At 42.4% G+C, this 23,573-nt stretch overlaps 1 protein-coding gene across 1 annotated transcript in view; it reads left to right on the top strand.

Moving 5' to 3' along the window:
• LOC149445010 (putative cation-transporting ATPase 13A4) overlaps positions 1 to 23,573 on the top strand; it is a 116,326-nt gene that overhangs the window by 50,897 nt on the left and 41,856 nt on the right. Inside the window, exons 11-15 of the mRNA XM_089654305.1 lie at positions 2,831 to 2,988; positions 4,791 to 4,979; positions 6,390 to 6,451; positions 9,871 to 10,021; positions 22,713 to 22,790. Coding sequence (XP_089510431.1) covers positions 2,831 to 2,988; positions 4,791 to 4,979; positions 6,390 to 6,451; positions 9,871 to 10,021; positions 22,713 to 22,790 — 638 coding nt within the window. The remainder of the gene's footprint in view (positions 1 to 2,830; positions 2,989 to 4,790; positions 4,980 to 6,389; positions 6,452 to 9,870; positions 10,022 to 22,712; positions 22,791 to 23,573) is intronic.

The raw sequence follows: 23,573 nt of genomic DNA on the forward strand, positions 1-23,573 counted from the left end.
CTTCTGTCACGAGTTTGGTGAGAAGGGCGGGGGTCTGATGCCGCGATCGTCACAGGGAACAACAGCAACTCAGCCACGTAAAATGACAGAGCAGGGTCAGTGCATAGTGCGCAGAAGTCGCCAACTATCTGCAGAGTCAATAGCTAGTGGTAGGCCACGTAAAATGACAGAGCAGGGTCAGCGCATGCTGAAGCGCATAGTGCGCAGAAGTCGCCTACTATCTGCAGAGTCAATAGCTTAAGACCTCCAAACTTTGTGTGGCCTTCAGATTAGCACAACAACAGTGCGTAGAGAGCTTTGTGGAATGGATTTCCATGGCCAGGTAGCTGCGTCCAAGCCTTACATCACCAAGTGCAATGCAAAGCGTTGGATGCAGTCATGTAAAGCATGTCACCACTGGACTCTAGAGCAGTGGGGACTTGTTCTCTGGAGTGACGAATCACACTTCTCTATCAGGCAATCCAATGGACATCCAGTCAACACATATCCAACACCTCCTATGTTCAGGGACTCAGATCAGAGGAGAGCCAATTAAGTAGTTTGATGCTGATCAAAGGTTATGCAGCTCTAACATGAAGCTGGGGAACCTCGATAATGACTGTAGTAAAGAACAAAAAAAAAAAAGAGCGCACAAACCTTGCGCATTACCTGTCAGGGCTCCCAGGTGTGACCAGAGGTGTGTGACTGACGCAGGGAAACGCAGACTTCAGATATGTGATAAACAATATAATTTATTAACACTAACCATACAAACATAAACGCAGTGCAATACTAAAACATGATACAGTGCAAACAAACCAAACCAACCACCCACAGATAACAGTATATACAAGCAAGCGTCGTCAGGCAGGCCGGGTCAATATCAATAGGGCAGGTAGGTACAGGGGGAGCAAGCGGAGATGGGTCGGGGTCACAGGCCAGGTTCAGCAGGTAGCTAGCAGCGTAGTACAGAGGGTCAGGCAGAGGGATGGTCAGGGTCACAAGCCAGGGATCAGAACAGGTAGCAAGCAGCGTGGTACAGAGGGTCAGGCAGAGGGATGGTCAGGAGCGAGCCGGGATCAGAGCAGGAGAAGTCAGCAGCGGTTCAGATCAGGCAGGGTCAGCAAAGGAACAGATGCAGGACAGATACAGGGCCCAGGACAAACACAACACCAAGGCAGAGTCTGCAAGTCTGGCCATCCCTTAAATACACCAGTATCATCAGTTCCAGGTGTTAGCTGGCTGAAAGGTTGAGTCTCTGATTGCTGGGAGCACCCGCTGGCCAGCCCTGGTACTGCAGATCAAAAGGCAGGTGAGTCCCACCATTGCTGGCCAGTCCATTCCTGACATTACCTCAGTAAACAATTCATGTATTTAATAATGAGTTATACTCACAAGATTAGCAGTGGTTCTGGATGGAACTAGTACGTGTCGTTTAACCCTGTGTTGGTTTTGGATGTTATATGCCTTTTTTTTACTGCTACTCTTGTGAGTATAACTTATTAATAAATACATTAATTTTTTACTGAGGTAATGCGCAAGGTTTGTACGCTCTTTTTTTTTTTTTTTGTTCTTTACTACAATCCAATGGACGTGTCTGGGTTTGGCGGTTGTCAGGAGAACGGTACTTGCCTGACTGCATTGTAACAAGTGCAAAGTTTGGTGGAGGGGGATTTATGGTGTGGGGTTGTTTTTCAGGGGTTGGCCTTGGCATCTTAGTTCCAGTGAGCATACCAAGACCTTTTGGGCAAATTCATGCTCCCAACTTTGTGAGAACAGTTTGGGAATGACACCTTCCTGTTCCAACATGACTGCGCACCAGTGCACAAAGTAAGGTCCATAAAGAAATGGATGAGCAAATTTGTGGTGGAGGAACTTGACTGGCCTGCACAGAGTCCTGACCTCAACCCAACAGAAAACCTTTGGGATGAATTAAAGCAGAGACTGCGAGCCAGGCCTGACATTAGTGCCTGACCTCACAAATGCGCTTCTGGAAGAATGGTCAAACATTCCCATAGACACACTCCTAAACCTTGTGGACAGCCTTCCCATAAAAGTTGAAGCTGTTATAGCTGCAAGGGGTGGGCCAATTCAATATTGAACCCTACGGACTAACACTGGGATGCCATTAAAGTTCATGTAAAGGCAGGTGTTCCAGTACTTTTGGCAATATAGTGTATGTTTTATAGCACATTCTCAATTTTACCTTATTATAGTAAAAAAATAAAAAAAACTCCAGTGGTTATTAAATACCACTTATCAAAAGTGCTATATGCCTCAAAAACAATTTAAATGTGGATAGTAATGAATGCACTAGCAATTATCAGTCAAACTATCGCTGCACTGAAAAATGGCCTGGTAATGAAGAGGTGTTACATGCTGGAACTCGAGTGGTTACATTTTAAAGTTCTTTAGAAGTATACTAAGAAAACTAGAACACTAAAAGAGAATAGAAGTTTAAACTAGGGCAGCTGCAGTTTGCAGCTACTGTAATGATTTACCATCCTTAGGTATGGGTTCATTCAGTTTTTAATCACTAGAAGCTGCCATATGTTATATATGGAGATTTTTTGCTCATCTTCTGTTCACATACAGCTTCAAATGGTTGGCCTTCACCCTACATTCGGTCCCATGACTTCTGTCATTAGGAGAGAAATATCCCCAGTGGGGCCACAGCAAAACACAGCTGGCAAAGTTTGTAACCCTTGATTCTTTTCATATTTCTTGAGAAAGAATTCAAAGCAATGTTATATGCTTTCAAAAACTGTCTAGCTCATTTATAATAAATTTCAAATATTGTTCTACTGCTCCCTTCTAAGTAGTCAACAATATGTTATGATCTTTCTTCTAGGCTTTAATACAGCTAAAGGTGACCTGGTACGGTCTATCCTCTACCCAAAGCCAGTCAACTATAAGCTCTACAGGGATGCTTTGATATTCCTTTGCAGCCTGATTGGTTTGTCTATGATTGGGATGGTCTATGCTGTTTGTATGTTTGCTTTGGATGGGGTAAGACATCAATATTATGCCTATATTAATCAGTCATATTAACTCATTCTTTACTCTCTATTTTTTGTTTTATACATTTTCCTCTTAAAGTGGAACTCTGGTTCATACATTTGTTTTGAATAGAGTAGACAGTAATTAAAATCTCTTTGAAAGGGACCCTGTTACAGAATAAAACTCTTTCAGCAAAGTACATACTTATGAAGAAGAGACCAAACACCTATATCAACTGGCACTCGCTCTGCTTGGTTAAAGAGAACTGTTTTCCCAAAGTCTGATGAAAAAACAACACTTTCAGGAGTGTTTGTGTCCTGGATCCCACACTGCTGTCATTGGTTTCTCCCTCTGACCTCACATTACTGTAGGATTCAGTAATGACATTCGGTCAGATGAAGTAGCCATTGAGACACGCAGGGGACCAAGAAAATGAGCATATTTCTTCTAATGTAGGATAAAGTTGTGATGTCATGTAAGCAGGAACCAGTGAGATCTGCAGGGGACCAAGGAGTTCCACATATTTCTTCTAGAGTAGGGTACAGTTGTGACTTGAAGTCAAAGGGAGGAACCAATGAGGTGTGTGGGACCCAGAAAATCCACACTTCGTATGTGCTGGTTTCCCAGTGGCCTCAGGGGACAGCTCTCTGGAATGGAGCAGTGTTGAGTAGTGTGGCCAACAAGAGTAGTAAGCATTCAGTTGTTTCCTTTAAAGGTATCTTATTTACATAGCAGGGTCTCTTTAAGTTTTTTTTTATGCAACTGTGAGAAAAATGTCCCTGTATAGGTTTTATTTGGTGTTTATCATTCAATAATAAGAAGCTATACAGGATTTAAAGGCAGTTTTTCATGTTTTCAATCAATGTTACAATATCCTGTTCTTTGTTTTCCTTTTTCTGCATGCTGGTAGTTGGGCAGGTCGAGTACTCTCACTAATAAAATAACAGCCAAGAGTTTAGCAGTAAAAACACTGCACTAATCATGATGTTACCCACTCTCATAAAGCAACAGATTAGTAGTGCTGGTCTGTGAGTGACTAATTGAGCATTAGAAGGGTTTATGCAGGTTTGTACTGACCTCATGCATACGGCAGATCATTGCAACAAAGGGGCTTCTGATGGAAATCTTAATATTCCTTCCATCTTTATTTGCTAAACAGTATATACAAAACAATGTTTTAATTTGACAATTCTACAGTTTTTTTTATACCTCAATTGAGGTATAAACTGACTTTCATTTTTAAAATTTTGGTCTATGGTTATAAGTCATGACCTAAAAGTGTAAAGTGAAAGTAAAGTCAAAACCTAACTAAGCTTATATCTACTCCCCACCTTCATTCTAAGCCTATTCTATCTACCCTGTAAAAGGAAAGATGCCTATACTTACCTACTCTGAAGACACTCCATTCCAGTCACGTGATCGTGACTCAGCACTGGCTTCAGTATAGAGGGTGGACAGCTGGCAATGGATGCCCCATAGTAAGCCTATGGGTGACGTCACTGCCCAGACTTTGCATCCATTGTCGGCAATCTCTTCTCTATACTGAAGATGGCACTTGAGAGATCATAAGACTGGACTAAAGCGACTTCAGACTAGGTAAGTATAGAAATTTTTTCCTTTTTAAAGGGTAGATAGAATGGGGGTTGAGAGTAGATTTAAGCTCAGTTTTGACTTGCTTTCGCCTCTTTAACATATAGGGTAGAACCTAAACATTTGAATGCAAAAATATTAGCACACAGTAGAAAAATTTTGCTAGTAAAGTTTTACTCTGTCGTCTCCTTGTACAATTGTGCACATCTTTTATTTTACAGGCTGATGGTGGAGAGGTGGTGAAAAAAGCTTTAGATGTCATCACGATTGCAGTTCCCCCAGCTCTCCCAGCTGCCCTCACTGCAGGAATTATGTATGCCCAGAAAAGACTTGAGAAATCTGGAATTTTCTGTATTAGTCCCCAGAGGATCAATCTCTGTGGAACCATTAACCTTTTCTGCTTTGATAAGGTACTGGTGAAATTTTACTTGCCAGAATACATATATGCATGTGGAATTTTTCATAAGTACATACTACTGTACAAACAAAAGTTTGTCCTTTCTGTCCATTTTCACTGCGATCCCGTTGGAAACAAATTAAGGATGCAAGGTCCTGGCCAGTGCACAGTTAACACCAGACATAAAGGAGAGGAAACTATAAAGGAGATCAGTCAGGAATGTGGACACAGGGCTGGATGAAGGCATACGCAAGACAGTCTTTCTTTTCGAGTGCTGTGCTGGTGGAAATGGGCGGGGGGTGGACTTTTCAGCTGGGGCAGGAGCCTCCTGCATTGTGCAAGACCAGGCTGTCAACCTGAAAGGTTAGTCCTGCAGATTACATCGGGAAAGTGTAGCACTCCTAGTGTAAGTGTGAAGCAGGTCAACCTCTATATATATATATATATATATATATATCTCAAAGTGACAGTGAAGTACCGCTGATGACACATGGAGAGTTGTTCTCTCTCTCTGTATAACCTACAGTTTGGCATTTTGGGTGCCAGAGGGTCCTGTTCTGGTAAAGGGTGGACATACACTTTTTATATTAACTGCAATTTCCTATCTGCAATTTTAATGCATAGCTGAAACGTAACATTTATTACACATCCTTCACCAATATTCATTATGTATGCGAAATGAGAGGTGATTTATGAGGAAGCTTTGATGTCAGGGTACATTATTAATATGTACCAGTAAGAAGTGATCTCTTCTGTGCTAAGGGCAGCTGCAATGGTTGATGTAGACTGTGAAAGATCTGTGTTTAAACAGTTTATTCCCCTCTTAGATGTGGTTTCACATACATACATACAGTATATACATACAAAAGTCTGCACTGTTTTGGGTCTTGCAGCTCATCCATAGTTATATTGGCTGCACGCAAAATGTTATAGGAGGGTTCCTCAGAAATATCCCTGCATGTAGTAGATCTTAAGGTCAAGATATAGGTGCCTGTTTTGCATAGGAAGTATCAAATTGGTTGGTTTACAGTACTTTGGTTGTTTTGGTATTGTTTATTAGAATGAATCATATGTTTTTTGAATGAAGAATTCAGCTTATGTACTTGAAATGAGGTATGTGTTCTTTCAGATATAATTTTAACAAATATATTTTATATAACCGGTGTAATTTGTACCATACATACAATAAATATTGTTTTATTTTGCCCCTTTGGGTCAAGTCTTTTTTGTCTGTGTTCTATTCTAGTTTACAAACAATACCATTTTGCTTTTTCCCAGAGGTATTTTTTTCCCAGCGGTTTTAGGTCTACAATTCAGATCATGCCATGTAGTATTCTATTTCTTTGAAACAAAGCTTTGAGATAGTTTTACACTACCATTCTCTCTAGTAATTTCAGAATTCTTATGTTACTTTTCTCACCAGACAGGAACTTTAACAGAGGATGGTCTGGATCTTTGGGGTATAGTACCATCAAATGAGTATCGGTATGTTGTGATAGAGTTACAGACTTAATTTGCCACTATGAATGCATATATTTTTTCCATGTTATATATTTGTTTTTAAATGTGGTTTCTTCATTTTCTTGTGATATTCCTTCACAGTATGTAAATGGACATGGTTTTAGAACATGGTCTTAAAATATTCCAATACCCTGGTGCAAAGGAAATTTGACCTAGAGCTACATGGGCAATTAAAGGAAAAATAAAAATTATAATTGTTACATATGCATGAGGCTAATATGAAAACAGCCTGTTCTTTATGGAGCTGAATCATCGTACAGCTGAATGAGTTAGAGTGATTCATCTCCCTTATTTTCCTGCATCTTATTGCTCCATATAGAGTTCATGTGATTGTAAAGTTGAATTTTTTAAAAACAAACACATTATACTTACTTGCTCTGTGCAATGGTTTAATTTAGAGAATACATTAGGGTAAAAAAAAAACCTTCAGCCTTTAGAACCACCAGTGTTCATCTTGTTGATTAATTTGACCTCAAAATTAACACTGACAACCATTTTCAATTACAAAAATTAAATCACAAAAAGAGGCTACGGTTAATTTTTTTTTTTTTTTAAACCCATAATACTCTGCTAAATTAGTGTCATGGGTGATACTGGTATAACATTTTATATTAACCACTTCCAGACCGGACACTTTTACCCCCTTCCTGACCAGGGCAATTTAATGACAATTGCGCGGTCATGCAACACTGTACCCAAATGAATTTTTTACCATTTTTTTGAGATAGATAAAGCTTTATTTTGGTGGTATTTATTCACCACTGGGATTTGTATTTTTTTTGCTATGTAAATGAAATGTCCAAAAATTTTGAAAAAAAGTGTTTTTTTTAATAAAATTTTGCAAATAAATAATATTTCATAATAAATCTTAGCCAAAATTTATTCCGTTATCTTTTTAGTAAAAAAAAAAAAATCCAAATTAGTTTATAAGCAAAAATTATAATTTTTAAACATTTTTTTTTTACATTTTTATTTTATTTTTTTATATTTTTTTTTATTTTTTACATACTGTCACCCTAGCAGTACAGTGTCACCATGGTGACACTGTACTACTTGTGAGGGGTGATGAAGATTTTTTTTTTTTTTACACTGATTGCTTTTGCACCCATATAGGATGTAAAAGCAATCATTTCTCTTTCTCTCTGTGTGCATTCATGCACTCATTGAGAAGAACTGAGTGAGCTGTGATTGGTCACATCCTGTCACATGGTACAAGGCTTTTGTGAATAGCCTTGTACCATGTGACCTCTGTGATCATTCACAGATTTCACACGTAGTAAACAATGATGTCACAAGTGACATCTTGCTTACTACTTTGCATGTGATCACTGATTGGCCAATCAGTGATCACATGATCGGGACCTCGTACAGAGGTCCCGTCCGACGATCGGTGTTTCACTGTGTCCGGAGGACACAGCGGGCACTGGATCGCGGTGCTGCGCGCTCTCAGGGAGCACGCACAAGCAGGGTGCGGGGAGGCCGTTTATTGACGGCCATCCGACCCTGCAGTGCCACCTTCCGGCCGTTTATATACAACGGCCGGTCGGGAAGTGGTTAAAATATACATATTCTAAATATATTATAAAATATATTAAATGTTGTATGTATTAAAATGAAGATTCTATATTGATAATAAAGGATATAAAACAATTTAAACCTTTTAAAATGACCCAAGCCCATGATTGTTTTCCTTTAATCACCATAGCCTTATACTTGAACTGTTCTTATGAAGTGAAGAGAAAGTGACTTCTTAGGTGTCATTAGGAAGGAACAAAAAAAAAGAGGCAGCTGGAGTGGTCAGTGTGTACATTTGTACTTTTCCTAGAGCAGCTATTTACTCAAACTTTAGACTGTTTAGCCTTAACATGGGAGAAGTATGGCAGATCATATGCATTTTTTGATACCTTTAGTACACATGCACCAATTTGTACCTTTCAGCTAAAGCAGACAAATGACTTGTGAACAAATTTGGGGTGGGGTTTTATAGGATAGGTTTTCTGGTTTGGGGAAATACAGCAAATCAATTGTACCTTTTGGACCCGACTGATGAATATAAAAATAGCGATATAAAGGCTGGGTTTTTGAGATGCAACTCGCATCCTACTTTGGATCCCATTTCACATATTTTACATTCCTGATCTTTGACGTGTGATTTTATTCAGTGCTAAGATTTAGTTTGTCTATAGAACAGTTCCTACTAGCAGATTTATAGACACAAGTGTAACTAGGACATCTTTGACACAATGAAGACAAATGCAATGCTGCATTAAATACTGTAATTAAAATTCCAGTAAAACCTGTGTATGGGTGTGTCAGTTGTGTAGTCAGAAGAGATAGGGAAGTTGGTTACCTTGAACCAATAACTGACTCAAATTAGATTAATGGGCACCTGAATTCCTTCCACGCCAATGGATAGTCCTACTTAAACGTTGCTTTCCCTTCCTTTCAATTGACCTGATAAAGGGGTCCTTTGGAAATATCAAGGCACTGTGGCTAAGGACGTTTCTTTCTATACTCTTCACTTTTCTTTTAGGATGATTTTTTTTGGTTTTATTTCAAAATCCAATAAGTTTGTATGTACTGTCCTTAACTTTAGTTACTTGCAGTCTTCTATTGCTGCTGCTCTAAGGTGCCAACTACTGCCAAACACTTTGATATTTAATCTTTCCTGTGTGAACTGAAGTAATAAAACTCACTACAGGAATGCTTTTATTTATGTCAGGTATTTATATAGCGCTGTCAATTTACGCATGCGCTTTACACATATATATTGAACATTCACAATAGTCCCTAACCCTCAAGGGGTGTACAATCTAAGGTCCCTAACTTACATCCACATATTAGGGCCAATTTAGACAGGATCCAATTAACCTACCAGCATGTCTTTGGAGTGTGGGAGGAAACCGGAGCACCCAGAGGAAACCCACGCAAGCACAGGGAGAACATGCAAACTCCATGCAGGAGGCACCATGGTCGGGAATCAAACCCATGACCCATTTACTGCAAGGCAGATGTGCTAACCACTAAGCCACTGTACTGCCCCTTTTGACCTCTTTTATATCTTTTGTTCATTCATATAGAACTGCTCTGAGAGTTGCATGAAAATCTCTAATGCATGTATAGGCTTGTAGAGTTTTACCATTAATGTAATGAGACTGGGGCTGCTAGATCACCTATGTATGGTTTTCTTTAGCTGTACACAGTTATGTTTAATACATAGTTTGACATTGGAAATATGTCATTGTTACTTAAAGTGGAGTTAAACTTTAATGTTGGGGGGTTGTTCAACATGAGCATGATTCTTGATATTTAACAAAATACTATGCTTTGATGTATTTTGTATTCATTTGGTTTTTTTTTCAAAATATTAATTTTTCTATCAGCTTTCAGGAAATAATTTCAATTACAGAGAACTCTTCTCTTTTCTGGTGTCCGCTCCTTGGAGTTATGACCTCTTGCCATTCCCTCATTTTCTTGGATGGGAAAGTACAGGGTGATCCACTGGACCTTAAAATGTTTGAGTTTACATGTTGGGTAAATACTTTTGTTTTCAACCTTTTATCAATTGTCTCTATCAGCAGAAATGAGTAGAGTTGGTATGAAAAATATCAACAACACAAACTCTAGTGATACTTCATGGCATTTTGGTTCCAAAAACACTCCTATTTTACAATAAGCTCTGTATATGGAAGTCTTCATGTTATATATTTTACTTGTCAGGCACCTACAATTTGCTGTGTTAATGTCTCAAGAATTCTCACTGCCATCACAAAGAATCCTTGTAAGTTACATATTATGTTGATCATCGACTCCATCTAGCGGTTTAAAAATGGTATTTTCCTGAAATACCTTAATCAGGAAAACACTGCATTATGCTCATTGGATGGAGCTGAAGATCATAGGAAATAAACATATTAGGCAAATTGTAGTGATTATTCGTGATGGCCGTGTGAAAGCATTTTTTTTTCATAATTGACCCCCTAATATAAGAGCTGTAAATGGTCAAGTAGTTATTTGAACTCTTTAGAAAAGGAGGTTGAATTCGCCCTCTTTATATCTCACTAAGGCAAGTGTCTCATATCACACAATTTAGAGGTTAAGCTATTGCTTAAAGAATAAATGCACTTCAAAATTGGTTATTTTAGCTCACCTTCACTTTTCTCATCAAAATGTAAATATACTTATAGCACGTGGGTCTACAGTGCTGTGAAAAAATATTTGCCTTCTTCCTAATTTGTCACACTTAAATTATTCAGATCATCAAAACAAATTTAATATTACACAAAGATAACCCAAGTAAATACAAAATGCAGTTTTAAATGAGTATTTAATTTATTAAGGGAAAAAACTGTCCAAACTCGGCTAGCCCTATGTGAAAAAGTAACTGCGGTCTAAACCCCCTTGCTAAATCATGAACTGTGACTAACCACATTTTATGGAAAGCGGAGTTAAATTTCACTTTCCACACCTAAACCTGAATACTGCCAGACCTATTGAATCAAGAAATCACTTAAACATAAGCTGTCTGACAAAGTGAAGCATGCTAAAAGATCTCGAAAAGCAACACATCATGCTGCAATCTAAAGAAATTCAAGAATAGATGGGAAACAAAGTAACTTACATGTATCAGTCTGGATAGAGTTACAAAGTAATTTCTTTTCTTTCTTTTTTTTTAACAGTTGCATTTATTGAAATCATACAAAAGTATTAACAAACCAAGGTATATGAGCACTATCAAACTCGTGGCATAAATTAGATAAGCAATATATACAAACTTCCAATGCTGAGATTCTTACAGAAACAGCCTGTTAACCTGGGCAGAGTTAATAATCACACACATATTACAGTTCTGATGGAAACAACCTCACAAAGAAAGGAGTTGAGGAGAAAAGCATAGGGCAGGAGCCGGAGCATGAAGAAAAAAAAAAAAAGGGGAGGGGGCGGGAAGAGCAAGATGGGGAAGGGGGGGGGGAGGGGGAAGAAAAAGGTTTTGAAGAGAGATAGATGACACAAATAGTAGCAAATCAGACAAATAATACAATCCTGTCACAACCTCAAACGGAAATACCAAAAATGCACCAAAGACTATACTGTAAGGCCCTGTGCCTCCACCCTCCCAGCCCATATTTTTTCAAATTTATTTGGACAATCTCAACTCATATATGTAAGTTTATACAAGGGAAACGCACCATTGACTGACGACTTCCAACCCGAGACAGTGGGTGGGGTAGCCAGCTTCCATCTCAATAAAATTTGCCTTCTAGTGTAATAGAGAGAATAAAAGACAAACAGTTTGCTATGCTTAGATGCTTCCACACGGTCAATGAGGCCTAACAACATAATCAGCGGATCCATGGGAATGGACAGTTTACCTACAGCGTTAATAGTATCTAACACCCTGGTCCAAAAAGAATATAGTTTTGAACATTCCCAAAACATATGGTGAAACGTGCCCTTCGCCATATCACAATGAGGACATGTTGCCGATCTGCCAGGATATATCGCAGCCAGTCGTTGTGGGGTGTAATACAGTCTGTGGATAAATTTCAGTTGTATAAATCAGTCCCTGGCTAAGATTATGGTAGAGAGGCACTTTAAAAGACAATCCTCCCAATCATCTGACAGGGATGGATGGTCCGCGTGCCATCTACTATAAAGCAACCACATTCTAGCGGTAGATAGGGGTAGCAACAAGGAATGGAGAGAGGATAAAGGTTTAGGCAAGTCCTCCTGCAACAACAAGTTTTCTAGAGGGTCAGTCTGTTCATTGGGGGGAGAAAGAAATTGGGCAGCCACAGCATGTTGCAATTGTAAGAGCCGAAAAAACATCCGGTTAGGCAAGCTATGGATGTGTTTGAGTTCATCAAAGGAGAGCAGGACACCGCAAGGCATAATATGGCTCGACGTTTCGATTCCATATCGAGCCCACACCACAGGATCTGGTATTGTGTACAGATGGGGGAGCGTAGGATTGCCCCAGAGTGGTGTGTGAGGGGAGTAGGTGGTGTTTACATTGTATTGAGTCCTAGTCTGTCTCCACACCTTCAGGGTCGTCAGCATGGGAGTAGTGATGGCCGGATTGGATTTCGGACCTCCATGAACCAGTTACTAAGTTCTGCATAAAAGCCCAATACACCACCTCCATGATCACTGCTGCATTATCCCTAGGCTGGGAGATCCACCAGTGCACCGTGTCCAGAACAGCTGCCCAGTAATATAGCAATAGCTTAGGTAGTGGCAGGCCGCCCCGATTAATAGATAAGAGCAGGCCGCCCCAATTACTAGGTAAGTACAGGGTATATCGGGGACGTCTAGGGGGTCTTCCCAGCCCAGAGAAACGCAGAGACAATACCATCCACACAACAGAAAAAAGACTGCGGGATTTGTACCGGCATATGACGAAAAAAGTAAATTAAACTTAGGAAGAAATATATTTTTAAAAAAGATTAACTCGGCCTATGGTGCTATTCGGAAGGGAAGACCAGGCATTACATTTAGTCTGCAAATGTTGTAGGAGGGGGTGAAAGTTGTCTGAAAGGTATTTTGTCAGGTTGCGCTGCACCATTACACCCAAGTATTTAAATTTGGAAACTGATCTAACGGGCAAATGCAATGCCAGGCAAATGTCCCATCACAAGAGGAAATAATATTCTCCCAATTTATGCGTGTCCTGGAGTAACTGCCAAAGCGATTTATAAGGTCCAGTGCCACTCTGAGAGACGAATTGCAGTCCTTCAGATATAGGAGAGTGTCATCCACATACAGGGAAACTCTATCCTCCCAGTCACTCACCGGTAGCCCATGCAAGGTCTTGGAAGAATGGATCAGGCAAGCCAAGAGCTGAATCGGCAGGGAAAACAGGCCTGGTGAAAGTGGCCAGCCCCTATGGAGTGCAAAACGGGGAGAAAGAATACTGTTAGTATGTACTCTCACGCACTGTACAGGCATCAGACCAGGGGCGGACTGACAACTCATGGGGCCCCTGGGCAATAGGGGATCATGGGGCCCCTGTGTCCTTGCCCAAACTCAAAAAAGCCTATGAAAAAGGTACCAGGGGCATCTCATGGGGCACCCTACTGACCCGTTTCCAAATGGTCAGTCCACCCCTGTATCAGACCCGTGAAATAAAATTAGGACCATATCCGAAACGTCTGAGTCTCCTATAGATATTCCCATCGACCGAATTGAAGACCTTTTTGGAATCCAGGAATTGCACCACACCTGGGTCGTCTCTGTCCTGAGCCATAGAAATATGGGTGAATAGTCTCCGTATATTGATGTCAATGCCTTTACCCGGCATAAAACCCATTTGATCATTGTGTACTAGAGATAACTGAGCACAGCCTCCCTGCAAGCACTTTAGCAAGTATTTTCACATCAGTATTCAACAAGGAGATTGGCTGATAAGAGGATCAGTGAGTCGGGTCCTTCCCAGACTTTAGAATCACCACTATCACCGCTTGGAGCATAGAAGGGGGCAAGTTTTCTGTCTCAAGTAGTGCATTAAAGAGTGTTTGGAAGCGGGGAGCCAACTGTTCTATATATGTTTTATAGAATTCAATTGGAAAGCCATCTGGGCCCGGCGTCTTGCAAGATTGGAGAGTGCCATTCCCTTGTTGGATCTCCTCCAAGGAAATCGGAGCCTCCAACTGTCCCCTCTGGGCCTGGGAGAGAGGCGGCAGTTCAACCCGGACCAGATAGTATGACAAATCCTGTGGTGTGTAGGCAACTCTGGGGGAATACAATTTTGCGTAGTAGTTGGCAAAACGACGGCTTATTAAAACTGGATCAAGGATCCTAGAACCGTCCTCAGCCTGTATAAGGCAACAGTAGTCAAGGGAGTTTGTTCCCTAGCCAGCCCAGCCAGTAGGCGTCCCGCTTTATCCCCCTGTTTGAAAATACGCTGTCTCTGATGGAGCAATGCCCTCCTGGAAGCCTCCGTGCGTAACAGTAAAGCCTCCCTAACAAGTCAGTTGTAAGTTGTGGTGAGTAAAAGAATCCGGATTAGTCACATAATCGGATTCAGATTCCTGCACCTTCCGGTCCACCAACTCCACCTCTGACCGTTGTCTAACCTGTAGCCCCCCAATCAGGATACGGTACTGTCCTCCTAAGGGTAGCCTAAACAGGCCTCCCAAGTAGTAGTAGGCGAAGCAGTATCCTCATTAGAGACCCAGCATTGCTCCAGTGCCTGTCCATGGAAGGTTCTACCTTAGGGCCAGTAATCCAATATCGAGATAATCTCCAAATCTTTTCCCCCGGAGCATCAGAGATATTCCAGCTAAGGAGAAGTGGAGCATGATCAGATATCCCTCGTGGAAGGATGGAGACTTCCCATACCCTCATTTAGAGTGGAGGTGTAACATAGCAAAGATCAATTCTAGACATGGTTCTATGTGATGCCGAGTGGCAGGTATAGGCTCTAGTCTCAGGATTCATCCACCTCCACACGTCCTTGAACTGGTAAAGCCTGGTCCATCTGGCCAACTCCCCGTTGGCTTCAGCATATAATTTTGTCAACACTAGGATCTGGAGTAAGGTTAAAATCACCAGCAAGAAGAACATGGGGTGTGGGCTATGAGGCCAGGAGTGGGGCCAAGGCAGCCAGCGAATGGGGGGAAGCAGGAGGCGGAAGATAGAGGCCAACAATTACCATTTCAAAGCAGTTGATCATCGCATGAATCATAACATACTTGCCCTCGGGATCCAGCCTGAGATGCAGAAGAGTTAATGGCAATGATTTCTGAATAAGGACACTAACTCCTTGGGCACAAGAAGAGTACGTGGCATTGTAGTAGTGACCGACCCAAGCTCTCTTTAGGCCCAGCACTCTATGGCCCATCAAGTGGGTTTCTTGAAAAATGCACATGTGTGGATTATAGGATTTGAGAAATTGGAACACCAAGGAACTCTTCATGGGAGAGTTGAGGCCCTGCACATTCCAGGAGATACATTTCAGATTGGGGGGCACCATAAAATAGGTGTTTTAAAAAGAGGGTTGCAACCATCCAGTGTCAGGGTCCTGTCCACAGCAGAAGTTCTGGCGTTTCTGCCAATACTCTACATGGCCGCAGAAGGACACCTCAGCCTCAGTCTGGTGCCAGACGGCCTTTATAAGGAGATTCATCACTTCCTCTGGTTGCTGGATGATCTCTAGCTCCCCATGGTTTGTTCCTGTTTCCTGCTTCCTATTTCCTGTTACCTGCGACTTCCTGATTCCGACCCAGCTTGTACTTGGACCTGTCTGCTCTACTGAGCCCCTGATCTGACCTCGGCTTGACTAAAGGATACTCTTTCTCTCGATCCTCCGTGCATGACCTCAGCTATCCCACCTGACCACGTCTGTTCTGTTCCCCACCCGGTACCTGACCTTGGCTCGAACTGACTAACCAACAAACATCCAAATCCCGGAAGGCTTGCATACCACGCACAGGCACCTCCAGTCTGCAGACCTATTTCCGTGCACCAGCTGTGCTCCTGAGTGGACCACCAACCAGCACTCCTACAGGTGACCTGTGCAACTTTGGGCCTTACTCCCGCTGTCCCACTCTCAGGGGAGTCCAGAACTTAGCCGCAAAGGAAGCCCTCTCTCCCTTGGCCTCCATCACCAGGTACGTGATATCCAGGCTGAATCACAGGAAGAAAACACAAAACTGTAAGATATGCATCAGAAGAACCAGTATATCAGCTTGATACCATACATAACCCGAACCACATGAGATAGCACATGTACCTTGCAACATTGAAAAAAACCTAGAAACTCCCAAACAACATAACCCCCCCCCCCCCAAAACCCAGAGAGTCATACTTCCCTGAACAAAATCGGGCAACAAGCCATAGGTATGTCCGTGGAGTGAAAACATAGCAAGTCAGCAGTGCTCACATATCGTAGAGATGCCGACTCATGTCTAATGGGGCAGGTCACTTGGCTATAGCTGAGGGTGCTAGCTTAAGTTAAAACTTGGGAAACGGATGATCTAGGAGTCCTGATTCAAAATAGGGACTGGGGCAGAGGTAGCAGATCTCTGACTCCTCCAGTGGGGTGGCAAGATCAGTGCTGTGGTCGTAGGGTTTCCAACCAGGAAGCTACCTCCTCAGGCACGGCGAAGAAGCGTGTGGTTCCACTATCTTGAACTCTGAGCTTTGAAGGGAACAGCATACTATAGGTGAGGCCCTTTGCACGTAGTTGGGCCTTGACAGCATCAAAAGATCGACGCTGTCGTTGTGTATCCACCGAGTAGACTGGAAACCACATCAACTTGTGATTCTCATAGCGCAATTCCCCCTGAGTCTTGGCCGACCTCAGCACCAGATCTTGATCTCTGTAATTGAGCAGGTTAAAAATAAAGGTACGGTATGAGATAGGGATGCCCCCTGTTCCCGGCGCTCTTTGTCCTGGCGCTTGAGCCGTTGGCTATGGCGCTCCGGACTGATTGTAATGTATCCGGGGGTTTCATACGTGGGACAGGAGTTCAAGTTGAACCTTTTTGCAGACGATGCCCTCTTGACTCTCACTAATCCCCTGACGACGCTTCCAAATTTGCAACAGGTTCTGGAGCGCTTCTCTTTGATTTCGGGTCTCTGTATCAATTTGAAGAAGACTGTCGTGCTTAATATTACTTTGGCCTCAGATCTGGTTTCGCGCCTACAGTCCCACTTCTCTTATAAATGGGCCTCTTCTTCTCTTGAATACCTAGGCATTCCCTTAACCCCCACCTATGACTCACTGTTTGCTGTAAATTACTATCCATTGCTTCGTTCTGTGTCCTCTCTTATGCATTCTTGGCAATTTCCGCACCTGTCATGGATAGGACGGATCAATTCAGTGAAAATGACCATCTTGCCGAAATTGTTATACTATTTTCGCACCCTCCTAGTGCGGATTCCTCCTCATTTCCTTCGTTTGCTTCCGGCGAAAATTATGCATTTTATCTGGGCCAATAAACGCCCCAGAGTTTCCAGAACTACGCTTTTTGTCCATAGACTCCAGGGTGGCCTTGGGGTTCCCAATGTAACTAAATATTAGGCGAGCCAAATCGCCCCGCTATCTATGTTGCATGCTTCCTCAGACATACCTCTCTGGGTCCTGCTGGAATTACCTAATTGTGCCCCTATTGAGATTTCGACGCTTCTATGGCTTCCCCCTGCCCTGCGCCCCACGGCACTGAGTCCGATTTTTACTCCATGGCTTACAAGTGTGGGACTCGGTATGTTACTCCAGTGGCCTAATGTCACCTTTCTTGCCTTTGCTCCCGATTACTAACAACCCCCTCTTTCCACCGGGTTTAGGTCAACCAAGGGCATTTTCTTGGTGGGTGGCCAACGGTTTTTCACAAGTACGACAATTTTTGATCTCTCAGTCCTTCCCCACCTGGAATTCTCTTTGGGAGTCACGGGATGTCCCTCCGGCGGAATTTTTTTGTTACGTTCAATTACAGCATTGGCTGCTCTCATTGCGTGACCTGGGAGTGCTTGTGGATCCGGAGGACTGGAATAGGGCCTGGTCGCTTGTAGCTAAATGCTCTTTTAATACGACCACGCTGGAGGCGGCCTACAAGGTGTTGTTTCGTTGGTATTGGGTTCCGGCTCATTTGGCACAGGTGAACCCTGCCTGCAGTGATCGATGCTTTCGGGGTTGTGGCCATCGTGGTAATGTATTTCATATCTGGTGGTCATGCCCGAGACTGCTTTGTTTTTGGTCTCGTGTGTTTGGCCTCCTTTTCACCTTGTTCCATCTTTCTATACGACGGGATGCTTGGTATGCTTTGCTTCATTGTCCCATACCGGGCCTCTTGGCTCACCAGCAGAAGTTGGCTTCCTATTTGTTTTTGTCGGCCTCTAGAACAATTGCTCAGGCCTAGAGGAGCCCGTTTGTCCCTCCTTCAGGGGTTGCGGGGACCGTATGACCGCTATGATGCTCAATGAACAGATATCAAGTATCTGCAACGACTCCCAATGTAAATTCTTGAAAATATGGGAGCCGTGGTTTCAATATACCTTTCCCATGCTCCCCCCGGCTAGCCTGGGGATGTGATGTTCGGTTTTGGCGTTCTTGGATCCCTGCTCTTGGTTTGGCTATCCTTTTTTTTCTTTTGTACTTCTCCTTCCGTTCCCCCCTTTTTTTTCTCTGTTTGCTTTGGTGTGGCAGTGGATAGCTGCCTTTAGTCTGCGTTTATTATCAGTGTTATATTTATGTTTTGTTATTTAAGTGCCATTGATGGCCCCTGCGTGGGCGTATCTTTTACCCTGTTGGTGTTAGAGCACTAATTTCTAGTTCCTCTATGTGCAATTGATAGCCCCTGCGTGGTCGTGATTTGTTGTTCCTGTGTTAATTGTTATAAATTAATAAAAACCATTGAAATACAAAAATTAAAGGTACGGGCTGGTGAGCCAGGTGGGCCCCAGGCTGCTGGCATCCAATGGGCCCTCTCAACCTCAAAAAAGCTAGAGAAAGTGGCTCGAGGCCCTCTGCCCCCTCAGGAAAACCCACCACACGGAGGTTGTTATGCCTACTGTGGTTCTCCGCATCCTCTGCTCTGGTCTTGAGGTTCTTGACCTTAACCCACATTATATGCATCTCAGCCGAGTGGCCACGGATGGTGTCTTCCACATCACTGACCCTTTGCTCGACTGCTGTCACTCGGCCCCGGAATGCATCAAGATCTCTCCAGATCAGCCCTATGTCAGTCTGCAGATGTTCTATTTTTGTGGTGAGTACTGCTTGTCAGTTGGTAATTGCCGTCATGAGAGAATTAAAGTCCGCGGGTGCTGCAGGTGGGTCAGCTCTTGTGAGGAAGGTGTGGCTATGGTTGTTACCTCCTTAGTCCCAGTGGGCCGACTAGTTTTTACAGTTTGTGTAGTTTCAGATCATCTACCAGTGGCTGAAGGCATGCCCATAGTCATCCCCAAGCCTCATCTGCACCAGCAGTAAAATAAGGTTACTATAATAATTAGCTCCTAATATGGGTAATCGCCCCCCCCCCGGCCCTCACCGGTGACTGAATAAGTATAAATGAAGCTGTATTTATGCAGAAGAGACGCAACTCTTCTCGTGACTGTCCCAGGACACTATCACTCCAAGGGGGGAGGGTAGATATGGGCCACAGGTAGGGTTGGAGCTCCTCATGGAGGCCAAGACCACACAGGCAAGGGCCACTGCAGGATCCCAGATGCAGCAGAGGAGTCAAGCAGGGCAAAGGGTCGTCCGAACCCAGGTGATGTGCAACATAGGAGGACAAATTTTCGAGTGTGTGTGTGTGTAAACTGCTCCCCCCCAGGTAGCAGATATCCTCAAGCCGGGCCTGGGCATAGTAGAAACCACACCACCCCAAGGATGGGCGCACAGGCCCCTCAGATATGTAGGCCTCAACAGGCCTTGGGACCCTGGGAGCGGTTTGAGGGCTAGGTGGCTGGCAGGGACTACCCCCAGGCAGCAGTTTACCACACCAGGCTCCAGGAAGCAGGACTGCGGCACCCAGGATAGGGCAGAAGTCGGGTCCGGGCCACGTGGAGGCCGCAGCAGGTCACGGACGTCTGTCACTCCAGAGGGTTGGTCAGACCGGCTCGACTCCCCTCTCAAGGCAGCAGGTCAGGTGAGCAGAGCCTCCGGTGCCGGAGAGAGCCATCTACCCCCAGGATGGCTGCAGATGGATGCAGAGAGCCAGCATAGCTCACGATTATGTGGCCGCTCCGGTCGCCATCTTGAACACGCCCCCCCACACAAAATAATTTCCAAGGGTTTGGGACTCCATCAAACTTGGAACAGTGGTGAACCTTCAAAGGAGTGGCCAGCCTACCAAAGTAACTCCAGGAGCCCAATGACGACTCATCCAGGAGGTTATAAATGAACCCAGAACAACATCTAAAGAACTGCAGGCCTCACTTGCCTCAGTTAATGTCAGTGTTAATCATTCAACAATAAGAAAGAGACTGGGCAAATATGGCATTCATGGGAGACTTCCAAAGCGAAAGTCACTGCTGACCAGAAAGAACACAAAGGCTCATCTCATATTTGCCAAAAACATCTTGATTATCCCCAAGACTTTTGGGCAAATAGTCTGTGGAATAATGAGAAAGTTGAACTTTTTGAAAAGTGTGTGTCCTGTTACATCTGGTGTAAAACTAACACAGCATTTCATAAAATGAACATCATACCAACAGTTAAACATAGTGATGATATTGTGATGGTCTGTTTTTAACGGCAGCAGTTGGACAGGGCTAAATTGGTTGTTTTGCAGGTTGGCTGGTATGTGTTGCTGGGAAATCCTATGTTTGCGATTTGCAGTTTCAGGACCTGGACGACTTTCCATAATTGATGGAACCATGAATTCTGCACGCTACCAGAAAATCCTGAAGGAGAATGTCCGGCCGGTGTTGTGACATGACCTTAAACAGACCGTTCACGCTCGAAAACCCTCCAGCGTGGCTGAATTAAGACAATTCTGCTAAAATTCCTCCACAGTGATGTGAAAGACTCATTGCCAGTTATTGCTTGATTGCAGTTGTTGCCACCAAGGGTGACACAACCAGTTATTAGGTTTTTGAAGGAAATTACTTTTTCACATAGGCAGGTTTTGACAGCTATGTTCCCTTAATAAATGAAACCATCATTTCAAAACTGAATTTTGCATTTACTTGGGTTTTCTTTGTGTAATATTAAAGTTTGTTTGATGATCCGAATCATTTAAGTGTGACAAATATTCAAACAAAAAAAAAAAACAGGAAGGGGCAAATACTTTTTCACAGCACCGTAGATGAAAGGTGATCTCACTTCTGTGACCTGCCTAGGAGCAGAAAGTGTTTATGTACTACTGCGCTCTGCATTACTGCATTCTCAAGCTACATCTATTATACTCTATGGCAGGTGCCAAAACTGACCTCACCATGTAAAACATTTTGGTCACCCAAGAATACTTACTGTTATCTTAATACTATTGGTTTGAGTTACCTTAGTTTTATACAACTGTGCCTTTAGCACAGAACTTTTGTTAATTTTAAAAAACTGTGGCTATAAAGACCCATTCTACAATCTGTATACATAAACCTAAGATGAATTCCAAGTATGGATACTTTCACTTAGTTACGTTGGTCCGCCTTGGACCAACGTAACTATACATATATGATACCTGGCGAATCCCCCTAAAAGCTGGAAAGCATTGTAGTAGGCATAGTTACTACAGTGATCTCCACTAGCTTCTTGTCACCCGATTGGCATGGGCATCATTCAGAGAACACTTTATTTTCTCAATGAATGCAAAGTGTTCTCTGATTGGGCGAGGTGGAGATTGTGGTGTCATCACTCTGCCTCTCTACCCCCTTCAATCGGAGAAAATTTATTTTTTTCCATTTCATTGGAAAAATGCAAAGCATGCTCTGAATGACCTTCTGTGTTCAGTGAGCAGCAGGGCAGTCGTTTAGCATGGGACCAGAAGCAAAAGGAGATTACTGGAGTAGTTTTGTCTACTTCAGTGATCTTCAGCTTCCAGGGGCATCGGCCAGCCAGGTATGGTATATGCATAGTTACACTGGTTCGATCCAAGCTGGACCAATGTAACTAAAAATATCCATACCTGAAATTCATCTTTAAAGTATATCTAAACTGAAGAAAAAAAAATTAATTTATAGCAACTTACTAGTCCTTAGATGTCATGGCTGCATTCATTTTCTTTTTTAGGCTAAGAACATTTTCTACAAGTACAGATGATCTTAGTAATCCCAAGTCCTTGTAACATCTTGTGAAATGAAATCTCAAACAATATCACATTTCCCAGCTATTATCATTGAACTGTACACCATTCCCTCATATGTAGTAGAAATTGGGAGGAGAGAATTCTTTGTATTTAAAGCAAGAGAGCAGCCTAGGGTGACAACGCTGCTCTTCCATACAGTGATTGAGGACAGGAAATGTCTTACTAACAGGATTACCTGGTAAAGTAAAAGAAAATAAAGCCTAAAAAAAACAAAAAAAACAAAAACAAATGCAGGCACCACCTCTAAGAAAGATGCAATATATAGTATTACATTTTTGTTTTTAGATGTAGATAATTCCTTTCTCCATTCCTATTCATTTGTCTTGTCATAGTTATACAATCAGGCACAGATACACATGGTGTACTGGCCAGACTGGGCCAGTTTGGATAGAAGCTCATTATCCTTTATGAACGTTTATGATGTGGGTGGAAACCTATACAATATCAACACATAAGCATTTTTATTTTTTCTTCAGGAGATTGATGTATCTGGTAGTCAAAATCAAGAGGCTATGGAATCTATGACTGTAAAACCAGGTCCTGAAGCAAAAAAGGTAAAAAAAAATAGCAACCGATATAATAATATAATATTTTACACAGTCATTGGTGTATATGGAACACTTTCTGCATTACTAAAGTTGAAGTTAGACTAAAAATAAAAGCAAAGGAAGGCATCAGGGTAAGACATGATACAGTATATATGAATTTTTAACTTGCTGCTAAACTGTAATTAACATGCATACCTACTTTAATGTATTAAAATATTACAACAATATTAATATACATTATATATATATATATATATATATATATACAGTCAGGTCCATAAATATTGGGACATTGACACAATTCTAACATTTTTGGCTCTATACACCACCACAATGGATTTGAAATGAAACAAACAAGATGTACTTTAACTGCAGACTGTCAGCTTTAATTTGAGGGTATTTACATCCAAATCAGGTGAACGGTGTAGGAATTATAACAGTTTGCATATGTGCCTCCCACTTGTTAACGGACCAAAAGTAATGGAACAGAATAATAATCATAAATCAAACTTTCACTTTTTAATACTTGGTTGCAAATCCTTTGCAGCCAATTACAGCCTGAAGTCTGGAACGCATAGACATCACCAGACGCTGGGTTTCATCCCTGGTGATGCTCTGCCAGGCCTCTACTGCAACTGTCTTCAGTTCCTGCTTGTTCTTGGGGCATTTTCCCTTCAGTTTTGTCTTCAGCAAGTGAAATGCATGCTCAGTCGGATTCAGGTCAGGTGATTGACTTGGCCATTGCATAACATTCCACTTCTTTCCCTTAAAAAACTCGTTGGTTGCTTT

This window comes from Staurois parvus, unplaced genomic scaffold (assembly GCF_062004578.1).
Source record: "Staurois parvus isolate SC_StPar_1 unplaced genomic scaffold, SC_StPar_1.0 ptg000750l, whole genome shotgun sequence".
Taxonomy (NCBI): domain Eukaryota; kingdom Metazoa; phylum Chordata; class Amphibia; order Anura; family Ranidae; genus Staurois; species Staurois parvus.